This window comes from Rattus rattus, chromosome 4 (assembly GCF_011064425.1).
Source record: "Rattus rattus isolate New Zealand chromosome 4, Rrattus_CSIRO_v1, whole genome shotgun sequence".
NCBI lineage: Eukaryota > Metazoa > Chordata > Mammalia > Rodentia > Muridae > Rattus > Rattus rattus.
Window position 1 is genome coordinate 91,084,084 of NC_046157.1, and position 19,385 is coordinate 91,103,468.

At 38.6% G+C, this 19,385-nt stretch overlaps 1 protein-coding gene across 1 annotated transcript in view; it reads right to left on the reverse strand.

Moving 5' to 3' along the window:
- Positions 1-19,385, reverse strand: part of LOC116898078 (sulfotransferase 1C1) — a 46,052-nt gene that overhangs the window by 13,968 nt on the left and 12,699 nt on the right. Inside the window, exon 2 of the mRNA XM_032899469.1 lies at positions 629-824. Coding sequence (XP_032755360.1) covers positions 629-800 — 172 coding nt within the window. The 5' untranslated portion in view covers positions 801-824. The remainder of the gene's footprint in view (positions 1-628; positions 825-19,385) is intronic.

Sequence of the window (19,385 nt, forward strand, 5' to 3'; positions counted from 1 at the left end):
ACACTTTGTAATTTTACATAGTCTTTGGAGACCATCTCTGTCTTTCAAGAGCTTAATTAAAGGAGATTGCATTAGGATAGGGTATTGACCCTTATGAATAGGAATGGTTGTTTTGTTCTATTTTGTTTTTTTTTTCCCTAAAGACTTGCTTAGATAAAGCCACACCCATCCTCTTTGAATGCTCATGTTAGGAATCACTTGTTTTGTGTAAGTGGCCTTTTCTGCTACTGTTCCTTATACCCACCTGTAGAGGGCCGCTTTAACATTCGCCACCACTAGATGGCGCTGGCTTCCGCTGCACCCCACGTGGAAGGCCAGGATAGCTTCCGCCATTACAAGATGGCGCTGGCCTCCGCCGTGCCAGCCAACTTCCTTTCAGGAAGTTAACTGTGTGCGCATGTGCAAGAGTGCCTTCGTGCCAGGTCTTTGCCCACTCCGGGGCGTGCCTAATGAGATCATGGGTAAGCGACCAATCAGGTGTGGATGCACCGCACTAGGGTGTATATAAGCCGCGCCATGCGGGCGCGCGGGGCTTCTCCTTAAGAGTAATAAAAGTTATGCTACAGCAAGGACCCGTATGTCCCCGCGTGTTTTCTTGCCGGCGAGAGGTCGAGCGTGGGACACCCACCTGCTTTTGCATAGGTTGCAATAAGGAGATCATCAGGCTTTGCTTGGAAGTTCCAGATTTTGTCCCAGTTATCACTCATCAACTTGGACATGAGAATCCCATTCACTTCTCTGGTTTCTGGCTGTAGGTTCTGTTCACCAAGGTGAAGGTCTTTCATTTTTTCCAAGGACATCTTAGAATGGGGACTTGACAGGTTCTATAGGAAGGAGAATTTACGTTATTTCTAATATTTGGCCTTAACATTAAAAGCACTTCTCTCAAGTGGTCAGAAGACATGTTGTGTGTTTAGTAAGTGAAGTTGTTGGCATGTGGAAAAATTGCAACATTCCTACAAAGATCTCTGAGGGGATAACTGCCAGAGAGGAAGACAACCAGGGAGGAAGACAACCAAAGAGGAATCTGCCAGTTTTTGTTTTCTCCTTGGAACCAACTTGGCTGAGGTCTGAGAAACAGGCAAAACATGGTTTATGCCATATATCATGGGTTACTGTGGGGTTCAAGGAGCATGAAATGGATTGGATTCAAAGCAGTGCTGAAGTGGGTGGAGGTAGGCTCATTAAACTGTTTCTGGCCAGACTAGTACAAAGTTTATAGAAATTACTTCATACAACATTATGGTAAGGTCTTTCCCTATGAAACTATGTTCATGAAAAGATCACAGCAGGGCAGTCTGGCTGACAGAAATCTTTCTGTAAGTCAGCAGTGGTAGGGCTCAGCTAAAGAGCAACCACGATCTAATGCTATCCTATATATCTTGAAGAACAAACCCAATGGTGTTGGGGTAACCTACCCACACACATATTATATGAACTGGCTATGAATGTGTGCCCTTGTATTCTCAATTGTTAATTGGTGTGCTGGCAGTGCTGGGTGCTGACATCAAATGTGGTATTGTCATTTCTATAGCCCACAAAACCTGCTTTCCATATGTAAATGTTTGTTAATTCTCCACCTACCCAAATAGATATAAACAGTGTGAGCAATTAGTCTCTGATATTATCATGTTCAAAAGCAAACTGTCCTTGGGTGATCATAAAGCTAGCCTTTTCATCTGGTCAAAGGCAACAATAGACTTGTCATAGTCCTGTTGCTGATTGTGTAAGCTCTGGAACATTTCCTACTATGCTCTTGAACTTCTTTTTGTATGAGAGATTAAAAGACTTGGGATGAATGAAGATCTGGAGTCTTGTGCTTTGAGGTGAATTGGAGCATAACAGGGAGGTCGAGCTGAAAGAACCACAGGGTAGAGATCAGATATAGGGGAGCTGGACTGAGTCAAGATGGCTAACTGAGGAACTGGGCCAAGCACAAAGGCTAACAGGCTCATACTATACAGATGTCTCTGTGACTTTATTATTAAATCTCAAGCAGGAACCCCTAAAAGCCCCTACAATACAATGGCTTGAGACATGATAGCTATTCCTATGATGAATATTTTTGTTTCAATTTCTTGAAATCTTACAGTCACATTTACATAGATCTGTCTGTGTGTGCTGTTGCTAATAGTCATCTGTCTTCAATATCACTCAATATTAAAGGATTCAACTCACCTATAAATAGACATAAGCTAACAAACTGGATATGTAAACAAGATCTAGCATTTTGATCAATACAATAAATGCACCTTGTTAACAAAGACAGACACTATCTCAGGGTAAAAGAATGGTAAAAGGTCTACCAAGCAAATGGTCCCAAGAAACAAGCTGGAGTTGCCATCCTAACATCCAATAAAATAGACTTTCAATCAAAAGTTATTAAATGTGATGAGGAAGGACACTTTGTATTCATCAAAGGAAAATCTACCAAGAGAAAGTCTCAATTCTGAACATCTATGCCCCAATTGCAATGGCACCCACATTCATAAAAGAAATATTAGAAGTTAGACTGCAGGGAGACAAATAACCCTATTAAAAAATAGGGTTTAGAGCTAAACAAACAATTCACAGCTGATGAATGCCGAGTGGCTAAGAAACATCTAAAGAAATGTTCAACATCTTTAGTCATAAGGGAAATGCAAATCAAAACAACCCTGTGATTCCACCTCACACCAGTCAGAATGGCTAAGATCAAAAACTCAGGTGACAGCAGATGCTGGCGAGGATGTGGAGAAAGAGGAACACTCCTCCATTGTTGGAGGGATTGCAGACTGGTACAACCATTCTTGAAATCAGTCTGGAGGTTCCTCAGAAAATTGGACATTGCACTACCTGAGGACCCAGCTATACCTCTCTTGGGCATACACCCAAAAGATGCCCCAACATATAACAAAGAAACATGTTCCACTATGTTCATAGCAGCCTTATTTATAGTAACCAGAAGCTGGAAAGATCCCAGATGCCCTTCACCAGAGGAATGGATATAGAAAATGTGGTACATCTACACAATGAAATATTACTCAGCTATCAAATACAATGACTTTATGAAATTCATAGGCAAACGGATGGAACTGGAAAATATCATCCTGTCTGAGGTAACCCAATCACAGAAAAACACACATGGTATGCACTCATTGATAAGTGGATATTAGCCCAAATGCTCGAATTACCCTAAATGCACAGAACACATGAATCTCAAGAAGGATGACCAAAATGCAAATTCTTCACTCTTTCTTTAAAAGGGGAACAAGAATACCCTTGTTAGGGAGTAGGGAGGCAAAGTTTAGAACAGAGGCAGAAGGAACACCCATTCAGAGCCTGCCCTACATGTGGCCCATACATATGCAGCCACCAAACTAGCTAAGATGGATGAAGCAAAGACGTGCAGTCTGACAGGAACCAGATGTAGATCTCTCCTGAGAGACACAGCCAGAATACAGCAAATACATAGGTGAATGCCAGCAGCAAACCACTGAACTGAGAACGGGACTCCTGTTGAAGGAATCAGAGAAAGAACTGAAAGAGCTTGAAGGGGCTTGAGACCCCATATGAACAACAATGTCAACCAACCAGAGCTTCCAGGGACTAAGCCTGACTGACCATAAGCCATAGACTGACCCTGGGCTCCAACTGCATAGGTAGCAATGAATAGCCTAGTAAGAGCACCAGTGGAAGGGGAAGCCCTTTATCCTGTCAAGACTGAACCCCCAGTGAATGTGATTGTTTGGGGAAGGGTGGTAATGTGGGGAGGATGGGGAGGAGAACACCCATATAGAGGTGAGGAGAAGGAGTTGGGGAGATGTTGGCCTGGAAACCCAGAAAAAGAATAACAATTTAAATGTAAATAAGAAATACCCAAGTCAATAAAGATGGAGGAAAAAAAATTGAATTTGAATGGACTCTAGAATTCAAAGTGCAACAGTCAACATTTTCAAGCTAACTAATACCAGTTATATCTTAAGATTTGCTTCCTCTGATCATCTTGAAATTTCTTAGTCTAAGTAGTTATTGATTTTCAAATGATTAATAGAAGAGTTAATTCTGTAAGATGCCAGTTGCTACCTTTTAAGATTACAACTTTCACTTCTTTTCTTACATTTGAGAGAAGAAAAGACATTCAAACCAGAAGTACTTTGCCTATCCCCAGTTGCTGATCAAAACAGTAACTGTAATTATTTGAGACATATTTTTGAGAAAATCCATAAGAGTGAGAAGGAAATGGGGGAAGGGCAAAGACTACCAAGGAAGGCCTTTTATGCAAGTTTGGTTACTCTAAAAACATGTGTCTGCTGATACTTCCTCAAATAATAATTGATGTGTTGGCAATGTCAGTGGAAAAATGATATTAAAAACTGCACCATTACTTAAAAAAATTAGTAAAGTTCAAAAGACACATTGAACCTCACACAATAATCGTCGAAGACAGTAAAACTAATAGAGGATATGAACCAAATGGATTTAACAGACAGCTACAGAACATTTCACCCTTAAACAAAAGAATACAACTTCTTTTCAGTACCTCATGATACCTTCTCCAAAATCAACCATATAATTGGTCACAAAACAATCCTCAACTGATACAAGAAGATTGAAATGATCCCATGCACCCATCAGACCACCATGGCCTAAAGCTGGTCTTCAATAACAACAAAAGCAATAGAAAACCCATGTACATGTGAAAACTGAACAACTGTCTACTTAGTGATAATTTGATCAAGGATGAAATAAAGAAAGCCTTCCTGGAATTTAATAAAAATGTTGACACATCATATCCAAACTTACAGGACACAATAAAAGCAGTGCTAAGAGAAAAATTCATAGTACTAAATGCACTGGTATTAAAACTGGAGAGATCTTACATTAGCAACTTAACAGCATACCTGAGAGCTCTAGAACAAAAAGAAGCAAACTTACCCAAGAGGAGTAGAAGGCAAGAAATTGTCAAACTCGGGATTTAAATGAACCAAATAGAAACAAAGAGAACAATACAAAGCATCAGCAAAACCAAAAGCTGGTTCTTTGAGAGAATCAACAAGGTAGATAAACCTTTAGCCAAACTTACTAAAAGGCCCAGAGGCAGTATCCAAATTCAAAAACGCAGAAATTAAAAGGGAGACATAGCAACAGAAATGAAGGAAATTCAAAAATTCCTCAGATCCTACTACAAAAGCCTATACTTAACAAAACTGGAAAATCTAGGTGAACTGGATGGTTTTCTAAACAGATACCACACACCAAAGTTAAATAAAGGGCTGGTAAACTTTCTAGACAGGTCCATATCCCATAAGAAAATAGAAGAAGTCATTACAAACTTCCCAACCAAAGAAAACCCAGGGCCAGATGGATTTAGTTCACAATTCTACCAGACCTTCAAAGAAGACCTGATACCAATGTTCTTCAAACTATTCCATAAAATAAAATCAGAAGGAATACTACCTAATTGATTCTATGAAGCTACAATTATCTGATACCTAAATCACACAAGGATGCTACCAAAAAAGAGAACTTCAGTTCAATCACGCTTATGAATATTAATGCAAAAATACTCAATAAAATTCTTGCAAACCAAGAATTAAAGTTATCACTATTTGCAGGTAATATGATGGTATACGTAAGTGTCCCCCAAAATTCTACCAGAGAACTTCTCCAGCTGATAAACAACTTCAGCAAAGTGGCTAGATATAAAATTAACTCAAATAAATCAGTAGCCTTCCTTTAGGCAAATGATAAAGAAAGGCTGAGAAAGAAATTAAGGAAGCAATTCCCTTCACAATAGCCACAGATAATATAAAATATCTTGGGGTAACTATAACCAAACAAACAAAAGATCTTTATGATAAGAACTTCAAGTCTCTCAAGAAAGAAATCAAAGAAAAAGAATATAGAGATCTCTCATGCTCATGGATTGGCAGAATTAACATAGTACAAATGGCCATTCTACCAAAGGCAATCTGCAGATTCAATGCAATCAATGCCCATCAAAAGTCCAACACAATTCTCCAAAGACATAGAAAGAACAATTGTCAAATTCATCTGGAAAGGCATAAAACCCAGAATAGTGAAAACAATTCTTAACAATAAAAGAACAGTTGGGGGAATCACCATCCTTGACCTGAAGTTCTACAACAGAGCAATAGTGATAAAAACTGCATGGTATTGGTACAGAGACAGGCAGGTAGATCAGTGGAATAGAACTGAAGACCTAATAAAACCACACACTAATGCACACTTGATCTTTGACAAAGAAGCCAAAAATATACAATGAAAAAAAGAAAAATCTTCAATAAATGGTGCTGGTCTAAATGAATGTCTGTATGTCGAAAAATAAAAACAGACTCATATTTCTCTCCATGCACAAAGCTCAAGTCCAAGTGGATCAAAGACCTCAACATATAACCAGATACACTGAATATAATAGAAGAGAAATTGGGAAAGAATCTCGAACTCATGTGCACAGGTAGAAATTTCTTAAACAGAATTTCAATGGCTTATGCTCTAAGATCAAGAGTTGATAAATGGCACCTCATGAAACTGGAAAGCTCCTATAAGGCAAAAGACATAGTCAATAAGACAAATCAGCATCCTACAGATTAGGAAAAAAATCTTCACTAACCCCACATCTGATAGAGGGCTAATATCTAAAACATATAAAGAACTTAAGAAGTTTACCACCAAAAAAACCAAACAACCCAATAAAAAATGGGGTATAGAGCTAAACTGTGAAGTCACAACAGAGGACACTCAAATGGCTGAGAAGTTCAAAGAAATGTTCAAAGTCCTTAGTGATCAGAGAAATGCAAATCAATATGACCCTGAGATTCTACCTTACACCGGTCAGAATGGCTAAGACCAAAACCTCAGATGACAACACATGTTGGAGAGGATGTGAAGAAAGAGGAATACTCCTCCATTGCTGTTGGGATTGCAAACTGGTACAACCACTCTGGAAACTAATTTGGAGGTTTCTCAGAAAATTGGAAATAGACCTACCTAAAGATCCAGAAATACCACTCTTGGGAATATACCCCAAAAATGCCACACCATGCCACAGGGGCACATGTTCCATGAAGTCCATAGTGGCCTTATTTTTAATAGCTAGCAGCTGGTAACAGCCCAGATGTCCCAAAAGAGAAGAACAGATACAGAAAATGTGGTTCATTTACACAATGGAATACTATTCAACTATTAAGAACAAGGACATCCTGAGTTTTGCAGGCAAATGGATGGAACTAGAAAATGTCACCCTGAGTGATGTAATTCAGACCCAAAAGGACATGCATGGTATGTTCTCACTAATAAGTAGGTATTAGCCAAAATTAAAGTACAGAGTACCCAAGATACAGTCCACAGAACTCAGAAAGGTCAACAAGCTGAAGGGCCCAAGTAAGGATGCCTCAGTTCCACTTGGGAGGGAGAAGAAAGCAACGACAATGGTGGACAGAGAAACAGGGGAGGAAAAGGGAATAGGGGTGAGAAAGAGGGGAAGAGGGGAAGTATGATTTGGTATTGGGTGGGGGGGAAAGGACTAAAGCCCTGAGGGCCAGCAGAAAGAATGGAAACAGTTGACCTGGGAAGGAAGGAAGTTGGCAGAACCCTCTAGAATTTACCAGAGATCTGGGAAGTGAGAGGCTCTCAAAACTTAAAGAGGGTGACCCTAGATGAAAGACCCTACAATGGGGAGAGTAAACTTAATGATTCCACATCTAGTAGAAAGACAGGCCATCAAGTGAGGGATGGGGTTGTTTTCCCATCAGCAAAGCTCTGTCCGAAGGAAATGAAGGGATGGAAAGAAGAGCGGGAGGAAAAGAAGATCCAGTGACAGGACGAAAATGGGATCGAGCTCAAGGGGAAGCCTCAAGACCTGACACTATTACTGAAGCTATGGGGAGTTTACAAAAAGGGACCTATCATGATTGCCCTCCAAAAGACTGAAGGAGCAGTTGAAAGAGTCAGATGAAGATATGTACACTCAACCAAGGGATGGAAGCTGCTGACCCCCTATGGCTGAATTAGGGAAAAGTGGAGGAAGCTAAGGAGGAGGGCAACCCTGTCAGAGGACCAGCAGTTTCAATTACTCTGGACCCCTGAGATCTCTCAGACACTGGATCACCAACTAGGCAGCATACAGCAGCTGAGATGAGGCCTCCAACACATACATAGCAGAGGACTCCTGGGTCTGGGTTCAGTCAGAGAAAATGCACCTAACCCTCACGAGACTGGAGGTTCCAGGAAGTCTAGAGGTCTGATGTGGTGAATGGGGTCGGGACATCCTTGTGGAGACATATAGTGGAGGTGGCAGGGTGGGGAAGAGGTATGGGATGTGAAACTCTGGTGGGGAGGGTGGACCGGGAGGGGAATAAAAACCAGGAGTGTAAAAATAAATAAGTAAGTAAGTAAATAAATAAATAAATAGATAAATAAATGAATGAATGACTTGAAGGAGAATGAAAAAAGTGAAAAAATAAATTAATTAATAGGGATAAAGGAAGAAAGGACTCTGGCATAAAGAAAACACATATGGCAACTATCATTTAAGGACGTGCCTTCTTCTTTCAGTCTGAAGTGACACAGTAACTGGCAATGTGTTGTTCTGGCCCAGGAATTCCTTTCACTAAGTTCAGAGGTGAGGAAACAGGGCAGTAGGGTCTGTAGGTAAGACCTGAAGTAGCCTGAGGTAAGAATGGTTTCTGAAATTTTTGGTTTTTTCTCAGAGTCTAACTTTATTATGGAAAATGAATGCTCTATAAAGCAACAGAAACATACAGAGGGAATCTCAGTACACACTACTATGTGCAAGAAAGCTCTTTGAACTCGTGACATCTTGTGTGATTCCAACTATGTGGGTTTATCAGGAAGATGAAACTGTGTAGATAGTGGAGGCGAATGGGGATCTGCAGCTAGGAGGGAAGATGAGTAGGGAAAGCTGGAGGAGATTAGGGGGCAGAAATGACTACATGACAACATGACTGTGAATGTCAATTGTTATACAAGCTCCATAGGATGTGTGTGTGTGAAACCCAGGGATGTTGGGATACATTTGTCATTCGAGAACTGAGGAAGGAAGATCAAGGTTACCCTCAGCTACATAGTGACTTTGAAAGCAGTCACTAATTGAAAGAGAGAATGATAGGTGGAGATAGAGACAGAGAGATACGGAGACATATAGACATAGTTAAAGACACCATGTGGAAGAGCTGCAGTCAAGAATGCAGGCAGACAATACCTTACCTCTTTCCTAGGACTTCTGGGAGAGTAGCCTCACCAAAAGCCGGACCTCGAACTTGTGTCTCAGAACCTGGAAGCTAGAAAGCTTATGTTGCTTTAAACCACCACATTTGTAGTAATCTCTTAAGCAGCAATATGAAGCTGACACAGCAGCTACCCAGAAGTGAAACATAGACCAGGAGCTCATTGAGACACTAGGTGAGCCAGACATTGTAGTGGGCATTATTATAAAAAAGAAGCAACTGGTATCTGTGAAATCACTGGGTAATCATCTAATACCTGCTCCCATCAGTTTGTTTGAAACCACTGAATTCCTGACAAGGCTTTCTTTGTAAATCATTTGATGATACATTTTCCTTACCTGTGTACCCAATGTGGCCAAATGAGACTTAAAGTAGCAACTCTTCTCATCCTGTACACCTACTTATTCCTGAAGGTACCAGTTGACCTTTTGTTTGGAAAGGGAACAACCCTACACTCCCAGGGTGGGGAGTATGAAGTAAGGTTTCTTTAACTCTTTGGTCTAGGATCAGAGACTTGTAATGATTGGATGAGAAAAAATGACAACATCCCAGAGGCACTCTAAAACTCCTTAGCCTTGAATAAAATAATAAAATTTTTGTTGTAGTCTGTTGGTGGGGAGTCAGAGGGATAGGACATAGAACAGACCTACCCAACATGGCTAGACTCTGCATGAAGAAGTGGAGACTCTAGTTCTCAAAGTTTTTTTTTATGGGTTCTTGTAAGTATTTTGTGTACGTCCCTTTAAGACGGGATCGCTCATGCCTGGAGTGCCCTGGCAGAGATTTTGGGGCCAGAACAGCAAAAGGTTGCATAACTGCTACCCTCTGAGGGAAAGCAGTTGGTGGGGACAAAGCCACAGTATAGGAGAATTAAGAGAAAGACCACCTCAGTTCCACATAAGTGCAAAGGTAGTAGGGAAGACCAGATGGAGTGCATCAACTCTCAGTTGACCTTAGCAATGCTCACCATGGATGTTTGTGGGAACTTCACCGATACCCTTCCATTCATTTTTTTTCTACTGTACACATGTCTTTCAGTTTCCTTTATTCCCCTTTCCTGTCCTTTCCTTTCCTTTCCTTTCCATTTCTTTCCTTTCCTTTTTTCCTTTCCTTTCCTTTCTTTCTTACTTTCTATATTTGTTTGTGTTGTTTTGGGGGTTGTTTGTTTGCTTTTGTGGTGGGGGGACAGGGTATCATTATGTAACACTGGCTTCCCTGGGGCTTGACTAGTCTGGCCTGAAAAACATAGAGATCCACCTATACCCTGAGATTAAAGGCATGTGGCACTATGTGCCAGTCACAAAATAAGTAAGTAAATAAAATAAAATAAAATATAAAAAATGCAAAAATAGATCCAAGAACAGCCAGAAATCTGACACTCGGAAGATAACAGTTTGCCTTATTTCTTTTAATAGTTGCAGTATTAAAGATAGCTAAAACCCTGTTGCCAATTTTAAATTATAATCACAGTTCAGATTTGGGTATGTTATTGTCTTTACAATGTTTTTGTAACTTGGAATTTATTTGTATTCATAATCAAATGAGAGTTAATACTTCCTATACATTTTTATTGTAGTTGATGTTGTAGTTTAGAGATTGAACATTTACAAGGGTCTGGGTTCCATCTCAAGCTTTGGAAGAAAAAAATAACAAGGAAACTGAAAAGAAAACATGAGAAAATTTCATGTGATCTCATTTTTTCATTCAACATCTTTTCTTTTACAAATTGTCAATGGGGTTAAAATCTGAAAGACATTTTCTGTGGTATTTTTACCAAGTTATTTAATCTGAATCTAAATGGGAGGAAAAATAGTGTATATTCAGGATGTGAACCATGCTGCACATAAGAGAACTGCTCAAAGGTGAACAATGCAAAACAAAAGAGGCTAGGAGATAGCTCTAGATCAGTGATTCTCAACCTTTCTAATTCTATGGCCCTTTAATGAAGTTCTTCATGTGGAAGTGATCCCCAACCATTGAATTATTTTGTTGCTACTTCCTAACTGTAATTTTGTTATTGTTATAAATCATAGTGTAAATAACTGATATGCAAGAAATCTGACATTTAACTCCCAAAGGGGTTATAGCACCTTCTCTAGATGATAAGAGAAGCCAGTACTCTGCTTTGACTTTAACTAAAACCAAACAACCAATTCCAATGAAAACCAAGGGCCATTCCTCCAGGGAATCAGGTAGGCAGATCTTTACTTTTCCTTCTGCTCTTCAATATGAAATGCTCCAGTTTTATTCACATCTCTCCAAAACACTGGCTATATTACTTTCCCTACTTTCTGTATCCATTTCCAGTAGATTACATAGACCTTCTTCCCCTAACTTCCTTTCCCATACTCATTGATTTGTCCTAGACCCCAACTTTAGCAGACACTCTCAGGAAACTCACAGGCTACTCTGACAAGAAAAGCTAGAAGGCTAACTACAGCTCATTGCCTCTCTGTTCATTCCATCAACTCTAATCCCCCAGTCTCAACCCAAGCTCTGTAGTAGACCTTCTGATGTGGCCTCTCCTCACTCTGTTCCCATTTTCAAGAGATTAAACAGATTTCCACAGAATACCTAGCTTTACTCCCTCTTAGATCATCCCCAGAGCCACCTCCCAGTCAATTTCATTCCCAAGTCAGTTCCCAATACCCGGAAACACATTTTACTTGAAATGCCCAGTGACCACATCTATCAAGTCCACAAGAGAATTTTTTACCAGGTAATACACAGCCAACACATTCTCCTAAGTACCAGAGAGGAAGCATGAACAGTTAACCTCCCAAAAGAGAAGACTAGATATTATAATGTCCCAAATTAACCTGTCAGTCCCACTTGTCTCAGGAAAAGATAACTTCCTGGAATTCTGGGAATTGTAGTTCTTGGAAAATAAAAAAGTCTCATGGGATAGTAAGGTTGCCTCTAGGCTTGTTTTTATAAGAAACAAATTCCAGGGACACTCAACTGGGAATTTCCAAGGAGCTATCCTGACCAAAGTCCATATTTTGGTCAGTATTTAATATTTAATGAAGCTACTTTTAACTTGGTGTAGAATGATTGAATTGGTTTTTCTTTGGGAAATCTCAGAATAAACCATATCAGCACCTAGAATTACAATCTTTCCAATCCTACATGTCTATATTCCATGTAAAAACACACTCAATTCCAGGCAGTGCAATATGTCTCCAAAAGAGCCCAATAAACCCACAAACGAAGCCTTGAGAATTTCGACATAGGTGAAACACAGGAAGAACAACTTATGGTAGCCTTTACTAATATGATAGAGATCCTTAAAGAGGAAATAAATTCCTTAAATAAATTTCTAAAAGCACAGTGGAAAAAATGAGTAAAGCCATTTAACATCCGAAAGTGGGAATAGAATCAATAAAGAAAACTCAAACTGAGGAAATTCTGAAAATGAAAAATGTAGGAACTCAAACAGAAACCACAGGCAAGTTTCACCAATAGAATGCAAAAGATGGAAGAGAGAATTTCAGGCATTGAAAACATGATTGAAGAAATGGATACATCAGTCAAAGAAAATGTTAAATCTTAAAAAAAAAAACCTAGTAAAAATCATCCTAGGAATATGGAACACTATGAAAAGATCAAGTATAAGAATTATAGTAATAAAAAAATACAGAAAGAAAAAGCAACCCAGGTAAAGGCACAAAAAGTATTTTCAACAAATCATAGAAGAAAATGTCTCTGACCTAAAGAAGGAGATACCTATCCAGGTGCATGCTGAACACCAAATAGATTGGAGTAAAAAAAAAAAAGTACCCAAGACACATAATAATTGAAACACTAAATGAGCAGAAGAAAGAAAGAATATTAAAAACCTCAAGGGAAAAAGGTCAAGTAACATAAAAGTCAGATCTTTTAGAATTACATTTGACTTCTCAAAGGAAACTTTTAAAGACAAAAGAGCTTGGGCAGATATGTTGTAGACCCTGAGAGACCACAGATGCCAGCCCAGGTTATTACACTCAGCAAAACTTTCAATCATTAAAGACAAAAAAAAAAAGACATCATGATAAATTTAAGAAATTTATATTTAAAATTCCAGTCCTATAGAAGGTTTTAGAAGGAAAACACCAGCTTAAAAAAAGTTGAATACAAATACACGCAAACTCACATGTACTCACGCACACACACACACACACACACACACGCACACACACACACACACAAACACACACACAAAAACTAGAACAATAAAATAACAAGAAGCAACAATCACTGGTATTTGATATATTTCATTATCACTGTGATTAATTTGCCAATAAAAACACACACTAACAGAATGGATGCAAAAACGAGATCCATTTTTCTGCTACGTCCAAGAACTATAACATCAACTATAGATATCACCTTAGGGTAAAATGTTGGAAAAAGATATTCCAAGCAGATGGACCTAACAAGCAAGAAGGTATAGACATGCAAATAATTGATAACACAAACAAACAAGAAAACACATAAACAAACAGAAACATCAACAAAAACCCTCCTCAGATGAAAACGTACTCATAAAAAAAAAAAAAAAATCCAGAAAGATGAAATTTCATTTCAAGCATCTATGCCCCAAACACAAGGGCACTCAATTTTGTAAAAGAAATACCACTACAGCTTAAATAGCATAGTTATCCTCACACAGTGAGACTTCAATATCCCACTCTTGCCAAAAAACAGATCATTCAGACAAAAGTTAAACAGAAATGATGGAGCTAAATGACATTATAAGGCAAATGGATATAACAGTTATTTACAGAGCATTTCACACAAACACAAAAGTTTTGTTCCTCCATAGTACCTCTTGGGACTTTTTCCAAAGTTGACCACATAATTTGACAGAAAGCAAGTCACAAGATACACAAAAACTTAAATAATATACTGCATCACATTTGATCACCACAGATTCAAGTTGGATATCAACAAAAGCAACAGAAATCTTAGAAACTTATGGAAACTGCTCAGCTCTCTACTGCGTAAAAATTACGTCATGACAGAAATAAAGAAAGCAATTTAAAACTTACTAGAATTGAATGAAAAATGAATACCCAACATACCCAAACAGAGGACATAGAGAAGGTGTTTTAATAGACAGGTTCACAGCACTAAGTAACTTTGTTAAAAGAAAAATGAAGAGATCAGACACTACTAACTTAACCGCCTTGCCAGATAGCTGTAGAAACAGTAAGCAATCCTCATTCTTTATGAGAGTTGCCTTAGTGGTGTCTTTTCATAGCAATGGAAACTTTAATAAAATCAGGAGTTGATACCAGGGACTGGAGTATTGCTATGATAGGCATGAGCATGCTTAGAGGAATTTAGATTTTGGAACTTTGGATTTGGGAAGCAGGGCAATGCTTTAGTGAGTCTTAATGGACCATCCAAGTAGAAATGTGGAAGACACTGAGGCTAAGAGTAATTTAAATTGTGGAAGGATAGTTCTAGAGGCATCAGCATAACAAGCTTAGGAAAGAAAATAATAAAATATAAGGATCAAAGAATGAAGGGGGGTGGTTTCTGACTGCGTCCAGAGCTGTCCTGATCCCACAGCTCTCTCTACCCAAATCCCATTGAGGAGAGAGCTAGACTCTCAGAAGTGCATACAATCCTTAGAGCTCAGGGGAGACCACCACTTCTGCTCACATGCTTGGCCCAAGAGGAATCCCCATGGAGCCCTCTGGACACAAGAACCTAGAACAGTCAGGGAGAGGATCCTACCAGTCTCTGCCTTGAACGAGAGCTGAAAGCCAGTCACCAAGAGTGTTGACACACTTGAGAGCAGAGCTAAGACCAACTCTTCTGCTATGAGCAACCTGCCTGGAGCCCTCAGGACACACAAACCCAGGAGAAATCTTGGACAGGATCCTTCCTGTTTCTGCCTGTGACTGGAGCTGACCCGGTTCCAAAGGACACAGTATCCAGATCTGGCTGGTATAAAACAGGTCTACAGAAGTACTGACACATAGGCTTACAGGAGGGTCAAGCCACTGTCAGAGACAGCAAGACCAGCTAACACCAGAGACAACCTGATGGTGAGAGGCAAGCACAGGAACCTAAGCAGCAGACACCAAGACTACTTGGCATCATCAGAGCCCAGTTCTTCCTCCAAAGCAAATACTGGATATCCAAACACACTGGAAGAGCAAGATTTGGATTTAAAAATCACATCTCACGATGATGATAAAGGACTTTAAGAAGGACATAAATAACTCCCTAAAAGAAATACAGGACAACACAGGTAAACAAATAGAAGCCCTTAAAGAGGAAACACAAAAATCCCGTAAAGAATTACGAGAAAACACAACCAAACAAGTGAAGGAATTGAACAAAACCATCCATTTAAAATTGGAAATGGAAACAATAAAAAAATCACAAAGGAAAACAACACCGGATATAGGAAACCTAGGGAAAAGATCAGGAGTCATAGATGCAAGCATCACCAACAGAATACAAGAGATAGAAGAGAGAATGTCAGGGGCAGAAGATACCATAGAAAACATTGACACAAATTGTCAATCAAAATGCAAAATGCACAAAGCTCCTAACACAAAACATCAAGGAAATCCAAGACATAATGAAAAGATCAAACCTAAGGATAATAGGTATAGAAAAGAGTGAAGACTCCCAACTCAAAGGACGAGTAAATACCTTCAACAAAATTCTAGAAGAAAACTTCCCTAACCTAAATAAAGAGATGCCCATAAACATACAAGAATCATACAGAACTCCAAATAGATTGGGCCAGAAAAGAAATTCCTCCTGTCACATAATAGTCAAAATATCAAATGCAAAAAAAACAAAGAAAGAATATTAAAAGCAGCAAGGCAAAATGGTCAAGTAACATATAAAGGCAGGCCTATCAGAATTACACCAGACTCTTACCAGAGATTATAAAAGCCAGAAGAGCCTGGGCATGGGTCGTACAGAACATAAGAGAACACAAATGCCAGCCCAGGCTACTATATCCAGCAAAACTCTCAATTAACATAGCTGGAGAAACCAAGATATTCCATGACAAAACCAAATTTACACTACATCTTTTTACAAATCCAGACTTGCAAAGGATAATAGATAGAAAACACCAACAGAAGAAGGGAAACTGAACCCTGGAAAAAGCAAGAACATAATCTTCTTGCAACAAACCCCAAAGATGAAAGCCACACAAACATAATTCTACCTCTAAAAACAAAAGTAACAGGAAACAAGAGTCAATATTCCTTAATATGTCTTAACATCAATGGACTCAGCTCCCCAATAAAAAGACACAGACTAACAGACTGGAGAAGTAAAGAGGACCCAACATTTTGCTACATAAAGGAAACCCACTTAAGTGACAAAGACAAACACTACCTGAGAGTAAAAGGCTGGAAAACAACTTTCCAAGCAAGTGGTCCCAAGAAACAAGCTGGAATAGCCATTCTGATATTAAATAAAATTGACTATCAACCAAAAGTTATCAAGAAAGATAAGAAAGGACACTTCATATTCATCAAAGGAAAAATCCACCAAGATGAATTCTCAATCCTGAATATCTATGCTCCAAATGCAAGGGCACCTACATTCATGAAATAAACCTTACTGAAGCTCAAAACACACACTGAGCCTCACATAATAATAGTGGGAGATTTCAATACCCCACTGTCATAAATGAACAGATTATGGAAACAGAAACTAAATAGAGAAACAGAGATACTAACAGAAGTTGAGAACCAAATGGATTTAAGAGATATTTACAGAACATTCCATCATAAAACAAAAGAATATACCTTCTTCTCAGCACCTTATGTTACCTTCTCCAAAACTGACCATATAATTGATTGTAAAATACGCCTCAATAGATAGAAAAAGTTGGAAATAATACCATGCCTCCTATCAGATCACCATGGACAAAAGCTGGTCTTCAATAACAACAAACATGACAGAAAGCCATGCTCTAATCAATGATAATTTGGTCAAGGAAGAAATAAAGAAAGAAATTAAAGACTTTTTAGAATTTAAGAAAAATGATGGGACCACATACCCAAACTTATTGGACAGAATGAAAGCAGTGCTAACAGGAAAGCTCATAGCTCTGAATGCCTGCAAAAAGAAATTGGAAAGCATATACATTAGCAACTTGACTACACACCTAAAAGCTCTAGAACAAAAAGAAGCAAATACACCCAAGAGGAGTAGAGAGCAGGAAATAATGAGACCCAGGCCTGAAATCCACCAAGTAAAGACAAAAAGAACTGTACAAAGAATCAACAAAACCAGGAACTGGTTCTATAAGAGAATCAACAAGATAAACCCATAGCTAGACTAAACATAGAGAGTGTATTAAAATTAACAAAATCTGAAATGAAAAGGGAGACAAAGCAACAGAATCTGAGGATTCAAAAAGTCATCAGATCCTACTACAAAAGCCTATATTCAACCAAATGGAAACTCTGGATGAAATGGACAATTTTCTAGACAGATACCAGGTAACAAAATTAAATCAGGAACAAATAAACCATCTAAACAACCCCATAACTCCTAAAGAAATAAAAACAGTTATTAAATGTCTCCCAACAGGACAAGATTGGTTTAGTGCAGAATTCTCTCATACCCTCATAGAAGACCTATTACCAATACTGTCCAAACTATTTCACAAAATAGAAACAGAAGGAGCACTGCCCAATTCTTTCTATGAAGCCACAATTACACTGATACCTAAACCATACAAAGAACCAACAAAGAAAGGGAAATTCACACCAATTTCCCTTATGAATATCTATGCAAAAAAAAAAAAAACCCAATAAAATTCTCACAAACTGAATCTAAGAACACAGCAAAATGATCATCCATCATGATCAAGTAGGCATCATTCCAGGAATGCAGGGATGGTTCAATATATAGAAATCCATCAACGTAATCTACTACATAAACAAATGCCAGACTCAAACTAAATGGAGAGAGACTTGAAGCAATCCCACTAAAATCAGGGACTGGAAAGGCTGCCCACTCTCTCCCTACTTATTAAATATAGTACTTGCAGTCATAGTTAGAGCAATCAAACAACAAAAGGAGGTCAAAGGGATACAAATTGTACAAGAAGAATTCAAAATAACACTATTTGCAGCTGATATCATAGTACACTTACGTGACCCCAAAAGTTCCACCAGAGAAGTACTAAGTCTGATAAACGTCTTCAGCAAAATGGCTGGGCATTAAATTAACTCAAACAAATCAGTAGCCTTCCTCTACTCAAAGGAATCAGGCTGAGAAAGAAATTAGGAAACTAACACCCTTCACATAACATACATACATAACATAATATAAAATACCTCAGTGTGACTCTAACCAAGCATGTGAGACATCTGTATGACAAGAACTTCAAGTCTCTGAAGAAAGAAATTGAAGAAGATCTCAGAGATGGAAAGATCTCCCAAGCTTACAGATTGGCAGGGTTCATATAGTAAAAATGGCCGTTTTGCCAAAAACAATCTACAGACTTAATGCAATCCCCATCAAAATTCCAACTCACTTCTTTGTAGAGTTAGAAAGAGCCATTTGCAAATTCATTTGGAATAACAAAAAACCCAGGATAGCAAAAACTATCCTCAACAATATAAGAACTTCTAGGGGAATCACTATCCCTGACTTCAAGCAGTATTACAGAGTAATAGTGATAAAAACTGTATGGTTTTGGTACAGAGACAGTCAGGTAGATTAATGGACTAGAATTGAAGACCCAGTATTGAATACACACCACTTGATCTTTGATCAAAGGAGCTAAAACCATACAGAAAAAAGGATAACATTTTCAACAAATGGTACTGGTTCAATTGGAGGTCAGCATGTAGAAATATGCAGATGACCCATTCTTATGGTCCTGTAAAAAGTTCAAGTCCAAGTGGATCAAAGTCCTCCACACAAAATCAAATAAACTCAAACTAATAAAAGAAAAAGTGGGGAAGATCTTCAAACACATGAGCACTGGGGGAAATTTCCTGAACAGAACACCAATGGCTTATGCTTTAAGATAAAAAAAAAATCAACAAATGGGACCTCATAAAATTGTAAAGCTTCTGTAAGGCAAAGGACACTGACATTAGGACTAAAGAGCAACCAAGAGATTGGGAAAAGATCTTTATCAATCCT